Source organism: Staurois parvus, unplaced genomic scaffold, assembly GCF_062004578.1.
Source record: "Staurois parvus isolate SC_StPar_1 unplaced genomic scaffold, SC_StPar_1.0 ptg000231l, whole genome shotgun sequence".
Taxonomy (NCBI): Eukaryota; Metazoa; Chordata; class Amphibia; order Anura; family Ranidae; genus Staurois; species Staurois parvus.
In genome coordinates this window covers 1,145,743-1,153,221 of record NW_028318027.1, presented here as the reverse complement: position 1 = coordinate 1,153,221, position 7,479 = coordinate 1,145,743, and the positions used below count along the sequence as shown (strand labels likewise).

At 43.0% G+C, this 7,479-nt stretch overlaps 1 protein-coding gene across 1 annotated transcript; it reads left to right on the top strand.

The window, feature by feature from the left end:
* The first annotated feature begins 5,905 nt into the window (after positions 1 to 5,905).
* LOC149460387 (olfactory receptor 5V1-like) lies at positions 5,906 to 6,874 on the top strand. The gene has a single exon (XM_089679787.1). The coding sequence runs from the start codon at positions 6,083 to 6,085 to the stop codon at positions 6,872 to 6,874; it is 792 nt and encodes a 263-aa protein (XP_089535913.1). The 5' UTR covers positions 5,906 to 6,082.
* Positions 6,875 to 7,479: the final 605 nt, after the last annotated feature.

Genomic DNA, 7,479 nt, shown 5'->3' with positions numbered 1-7,479 from the left:
CTCGTAAAGCCCCGGGACCGGACGGATTGCCTTACTCCTACTATAAATCTTTTATTGGTATTTTGGCCCCGCATCTTCTCTCCCTTTACCGAGATCTTTTTAAGGGAATCATACCCCAGACTGACTTCTCCCGTGCATATATCTCGGTTATCCCTAAGCCTGATAAGGATCACTCTATCGTAGATAACTATCGCCCTATTGCCCTACTTAATTCCGATTATAAGATTTTTACTAAAATCTTGGCCAATCGACTCTCCGGTATTATCTCCAAGCTCATACACAGGGATCAGGTGGGCTTTGTACCTGCCAGACAGGCTGCAGATAACACCAGGAGATCTATTGATCTGGTTGATTTGGTCAATCGTTCCTCTACCCCTGCTGTGTTATTGAGTCTGGATGCTCAAAAAGCCTTTGACCGTTTAAGCTGGCCCTATATGTTCGTGGTTTTGGAGAGATTTGGTTTTAGGGGTTCATTTGTAGCAGCTTTGAAGGCCCTTTATTCATCCCCTTTCTCACAGGTCAGATTAGCCTCCTTTCTCTCACCACCCTTTCAGATGTCAAATGGCACTCGTCAGGGCTGTCCACTCTCTCCCCTGCTGTTCATTCTCTGCCTGGAGCCATTGGCTATCGCCATCAGGTCGGATCCGGATATCCGGGGAATACAATCCCATTCTCGTGAGTACAAATTATCGTTATTTGCAGATGACATTCTCCTTACACTTACGAGTCCCCACACCTCTTTACCGATTTTGCACAAAACTTTGAAACAATTTGGGGCTTTATCAGGCTATAAGGTCAACACGTCCAAAACTGAGGCACTTCCAATACATGTTTCTCCTGACGTTCTTTCCTCCCTTCAGGCAGCCTTTTCCTACCGGTGGTGCACCCACTCTTTAAAGTATTTAGGTACCAACCTCACCTCCTCTTACCAATCCATATATGAGGCCAATTTTCCCCCACTGTTTGTAGCAATTTCTCGCTCTCTGAAACACTGGGATGCCTTGCCCATTTCCTTCCTCGGTCGTATTAATGTCCTAAAAATGACCGTGCTACCCAAACTTTTATATCTGTTTGCAACTCTGCCCGTACCCGTTCCTATGTCCAAGCTCCACTCCCTTCAGAAATCTTTCTTACACTTTATTTGGCACAACAGGCGGCACAGGATTGCTCGTTCGGTTCTGCTTTCCCCACGTTCTAGGGGAGGCTTGGGAGCGCCGGATATAATAACATACTACTTTGCAACCCACCTTCGCTTTCTCATGTCATGGTCCACCCACTACCCTCCCAATACATGGACTGAGATTGAGTCTTTGCAATTGTCCCCTGTTCATCCGTGTTCCCTTCTCTGGTCGACCTCAGCAGTGGAAGTCCTTTCTTTTTGACACTTATTCCTAGGTCCCATGCTTTTCTCATTGAATGTTTGGCAGAAATGTAAGGCTAAATTCACATTGGCCTCTGATTGCTCCCCACTGACAAATATCCTTTATAACCCTAATCTTCCAGACAATATGGCCAAGTCCCGGATGTCTCTCTGGGTAGGATCTAACCTTTTTCAACTACGTCACTTGGTACACCCGGTGACTCGTAAGTTGCATTCATTCTCGGATCTCCAGAGGAAAGCCTCTCTACCCTCTCGCCATCTGTATATATACCTTCAAATACGCCACTTTTTCTCTACTCTATCACCCTCATTGAGCTTAGGGAAACCTACCCCCTTTGAACGTCTATGTATGGAAGGTCCCCACCAAAGGGGTATTGTCTCTAGCACCTATAAAGTTCTTATGGAGGCCCCCCCTTTGTCCAATGACGCTCACCTCTATATGCGTAGATGGTCTCAATTTATACAACGTGATATTGACTTATTGTCATGGAAGAAAATATGGGACAATGCATCTAAATCCTCTATTTGTGTGGTTTTTAAGGAAAATATATACAAGATTATGATGTTGTGGTACAAAACACCAGAAGTTCTTCATGTTTATAATCCGAGTGCTTCTCCTGCTTGCTGGCGCTGTAGTAGAGCTTCTGGCTCTCTTTATCATATTTTTTGGACCTGCAGCTCCATTGCTCCTTTTTGGGAAGAGGTTCGCTCCTTGTTGCAATCGTTGTTGCATGTTTCTCTCCCATTTGACCCATTGCATTTTTTGCTGGGCTTGCCATTCCCGGGTCTACCTAAACTAGCCAGAAAACTTGCTGCACATGTGTTAACAGCGGCCAGGAGAAGTATTTCTATGTGTTGGTTATCCTCTACTCCACCTTCATTGCAAACTTTGTATAAACTTATTGCCGATGTAAGACAGATGGAGTGTTTGACTGCTTCACATAGTGGTTTGTTTGCTGTATTTGAGATGATCTGGCTCCCGTGGGATAATTTCTCTTCCTCTATGCTGGCCTGAAATGTAAGACCCTGATTATTAACGCACTGTTAATATATGACTCTATTGGTCTTGACTAAATGTAATCCTTGCCATCGATGTACTTCTCTGTTTTGCTTGTCTTTTTTGTTTTTCTCTCCTTGTTTTCTGTAACATATGATTTCTTTGAAGACCAATAAAAATTGTTAATATAAAAAAAAAATATATATATTTTCAAATATATGTCTTTGAAAATTGATGTTGCACTAATGACAATAATGCCACAGACATTCCAAAACAAATAATGAGATGAGAAGACAATAGATAATACACCATAACATAATCAATAAATGGAAGGAATATTGGAGTGAAGGGAAAGGTGAAATAATAATGGTATATATAAAAAAGAACTGGAAAACATAGTTAAGAAGGGAGTGAAGAAAGATTTATTAAATAAGGAGTCCAGATTTTTAGTGCCAGATACTTGTCAGTTACCGGTTATATATACTTTACCCAAAATTCATAAAGATAGTCAATGCCCCCCAGGCCGTCCCATTGTTAACGGCATCAGTCTGTGGGGGCCAGATTGGGCCAGTATCAGGGGCAGACTGACCATTTGGAAACTTGGGCACTGCCCGAGGGCCCGGGGTCAGTAGGGGGCCCCATGAGATGCCCCTGGTACCTTTTTCATAGGCTTTTTTGAGTTTGGGCAAGGACACAGGGCACCATGATCCCCTATTGCCTGGGGGCCCCATGAATTGTCAGTCCGCCCCTGGCCAGTATATTGATTTTTTTCTTGCAGCCACCAGTTCAGAAAACTAGATCATATCTGAGAGATATTAAACATCTGATTCAGTGATTAGAGAACTTACAGTTTGAATCGTCATCTTTTTTTTTGGCTAGTGCAGATGTAGCCTCACTTTATACTATTATCTACCATCAAGACGCCATAGAAGCCACTGGGTGGGGTTGAGGGAATTAGGTGAACTACAGTGGTCACAGAGAAAATATATTTTGGAATGCTTAGATTTTTGTCTACAGCACAATTATTTTTGTCGCGATAAGGCGTTTTTTCATCAGATGAAAGGCATGGCTATGAAGGCTCGTTTTGCCCCCAGTGTAGCCAATCTCTTCATGGCACTATGGGAGGAACATTGTCACATTTACCATAGACAAAACAACACGCATTCATCATGTCTTCAAGACGGTTTAGTCTTGACACAGGTGCAAGGTAGTTGTTGTTCAGGTAAAGGTTCAGTATAATGCAGTATAGGGTTGGTAAGCAGGCAGTCTAGGTTTGGAATAAGTGGGGTATATAGTGCAGTATGGGTGCGGTATGGATTAGGTACATTTGGTATCCTGCTCTCAGTGGCTCAGTTTCTGCTAGCACTGTCAATAATGGGTGGACAACCCTTTCACCAGTTCCCAGGATGCTGCTGTAGACACTTGCTGTAAAAAGGGTCCCCTTGCGGTAAAAAGCCCCCCCTTCAGTCTCTCACTGAAAGCCTTCAGTGATCAGCCGTGGGATGCAGAGGGTGAGTGGATGTAACAGTTTCTCTGGCAGCGGTGCAGGATCTGTGATATCAGAAGTGCAGCACTACCCCCAGTCCTCCTCACTCTAAGACTTAGGCTTGCATCCCTGCTGGCAAGTAAATACTCAGATAGAGGTGCTCAGATCTCTCTCTCCTCAACTCCAAGAGGCAGAACTTTCCCAGCCAGGTTAACAAAAATCCTCTCCCTACTCCTCCTACCGCACAGTGTCCATTGGGATCTGTAGTCCAAAGAGTCTATTCGCCCCATTATATGGACACTGTCTCACACTACCACTCCCAAGATTCTCAGTGCTCTGAATAGAAGTCTATGGGCTTGCTTTCCCCCTGCTGATATGGCTGCCCGAACCATGATTCCTCCATACCATGCTTTACCGTTGGCACAAGACAGATCTGGTCGTAAGCTTGGGATGGTGTTCACCACACATAAACACTTCTAGTGGTTGGGACCAGTGTGAAGCTCAATTCATCGGACCATATTAGTCTTCCATTGATCGATAGTCCACGATTTATAGGTGTTGCACCACTCACTCTTCTTCTGAGCATTTAATATAAGTCACAAGTGGTTTGGCAATTGCAGCTCGCCCACGAATGTTTTGCTTATGGAGTTCCCTCTGCAGAGTTTTTGTGGACACGGGCTTTGGAAGACTGAGATTAAGCTCTGCAGTTACTTTTGCAACAGTTGTTTTCTTATTCCCGGTCACAATTCTGCGCAATTGTCTCTTTCGGTCAGCTTACCATGATGACCATGCTTATGCTTATCAGACAACATTTTCCTGGAAACTGCATAGGCTGTCATCACATTTGTCATGTCACGAGGTACATTGACAACTTCAGTCACAGAGGCACCAGCCAAGTGGGCACCAACAATTTGCCCTCTTTGAAGCTCAGTAAGCTCTGACATGACTCCGTCTTACTTCCAAAACATGCAGTGAATGAGGAAAGTAATGCTTCCAACCTGTTAGCTAGGTGTCTCATCACACAGAGGAAGCAAAAGGATGTTACATCACTTCCGCTTTCAATGCGAAACATGTCGTCACTTTCACACCTGCAAATCATGTAGTTTTTCCATATTTTTGTCCAACTCCTGTATATATTTATTTATATTGGTAAAGTGAGGAATGGGGAGTGTGGCCATTTTTGCTGAAAACTGTATCAAGGAATTGCTTCTCCCATCGATCTAAGTGGTGTAGATGAATGTGTCTCCTCATGCCTATGGTGCCCATATACTGTAGCTGGTAGTTTTCCAACAGCAGAAGCTCCAGACCACACGTGTTATTAAAAAAATGAGTCGGAGACTGAAGGGTTCTATGGACCACCTCTGGGAATAGCAGTGGTCTCTGTCTGTGGATAGAGAGAAAACAGGTGGCGCACACACCTAGTGCATTATCCAAGGTTTATTGTAGGAATGAAATAATAAAAACATACTCACAAACGAAGCATGTATCTAAAAAGCATAGAAAAATGACAATGGCCACAACGGCGGGCAAGGTGTTCTCACTGTCAGTGCAGTCAAATGACTGACGCGTTTCGGGGACGAATCCCTTTCCTCAGAGCTGATGACCAACCTCTGATGCTGATGTATGGTGTATGGACAGAAAGAGCCTCGCTGTTGATGCCGTGCTGTCCTATGTATTGGGATAGCTTCTCTCTCCTGTTCTGCCCCTTCCCCTGGACAACATCATTCCTTGCTGCTGTTTCCACTTTTGATCTTCCACCTTGTCATCCCCATCCTCTCATTTGTAGAGAAGAGGACAGAGAAGGTGTTCTTTAGTCCTAACTCAAATTCTGTTTTTGGATATCAGTGCTGCTCCTCCATAGATCTAACACAGCGAGTGAGGGTTGATACCCTGGGACAGGTGAGAAAAAACCTTAAAAAAAAAACATCCCCAACACAATAACATCTAAGGGCTACTTACATTTTAGTGCCTAGGTTTAGATACACTTTAGCCTTACATATCATGCTGGGTGCTAAAATATTAACCATCACTTTTTTCACAGGGGTCACGCCAATGGAATGAAACAGTTGTTGTAGATGTCCTGATTGTTGGGTTTGATTGCTTTAATGAGTACAGAATTCCACTTTTCCTTTTCTTATTGATTATCTACACCATTACCTGCATTGAGAACCTTCTGATCATTTATCTAGTATGGAAGAACCCTCGTCTCCACTCTCCCATGTACTTTCTGATCAGCAATTTATTCCTTTGTGACCTGGTTGGTACCACAAGCATTGATCCGTCGGTGATGCAAATCATCCTATGGGGAAAAAGTGTTGTTCCCTATGTTGGTTGTGTCTTCCAGATGAATATAGTGAACGTTGTTCTATTCTTTGAGACTTTCCTGCTGACTCTGATGTCCTATGACCGATATTTGGCGATCTGTTTTCCATTGAGATATTCTGTTCTCATGCACAATAGACTCTGCCTGTATCTTGTCATTGGCTTCTGGTTGTTTTCATTTGCACTTGTGGCAGTTTGTTTTTACTTAATTATGTGCCTACAATTTTGTGCCCCTGTTATCATCAATTATTATTTTTGTGAATACACTGCATTCTCAGGACTGGCGTGCGTTATGTCAAACACAATACCCCTCTACATATATGGCTGGGTCTTGAGTTATCTGATTAATATACCTTTTGGGTTTATTGTCTTGTCCTATCTACTGATCATAATCTCCATCCTGAGGATTAAGTCAGCAGCCGGGAGACGGAAAGCTTTCTTTACCTGCAGCTCCCATCTGCTGGTGATGTCTTTATATTTTGGAATACCATTTGCTACAATTGCACTGATCATGACTGATACATGGAGTGACAGTGTTTATAACGGACTCACTTTTGTATACTATTTGATTCTTCCCTTGTTGAATCCCATCATTTACACTTTACGGAATCAGGACATTCATAAAGCTTTAAAGAAATCAGTAAATGATATGAAAGAATATTGTGCTATTAAAGTGCGTTCAAGATAAGGAAAGTTACAAGCTGGTGGGCACGAGTATTATTAGTATTATAGGGCATGAATTTATTGGGTTGATGGTAGTGTATTATATGCAGTGTTCCCCTGTCTGACATCCAAAGAGAATCCTTGGTGCCTGTTTACCTGATGTATCTGAAGCCATAATAGCCTATTATTTGATAATCCTTTTTTTTGTGTTTCTTTAGCTGGTCTATGAATGTTGCCTTTGTTAAGTTCCCTGTGGATTGGTTTTGTGGATCTTCATGTTGGATACTGAGTTTCATTATTACTTTTGAAGCTGCAGTTATGTGTTGTTTGACCACAATCCTTTGTAGGGTTTAACAATCTGTCATTCAATTTCTGGTCCCTATTCTTCTTCCCCAATGGGGTCTTGCCTTGCTTGGTGGAGACTGGTGCTCTTGGAGTCTTGTCATGCTTGGTAGAGATTGATGCTCTTTGAGTTTTGCCATGATTGGTAGAGACTGGTGCTCTTAGAGTCTTGCCATGCTAAATAGAGATTGGTGCTCTTGGAATCTTGCCATGCTTGGTGGAGACTGTTGCTTTTGGAATCTTGCCAAATTTGATGGTGACTGGTGCTCTTGGAGTTTTTCCTTGCTT

Bases quoted from the DNA above. Each gene is read 5' to 3' on its own strand.
- LOC149460387 (XM_089679787.1), top strand. From the start codon at position 6,083: ATGTACTTTCTGATCAGCAATTTATTCCTTTGTGACCTGGTTGGTACC.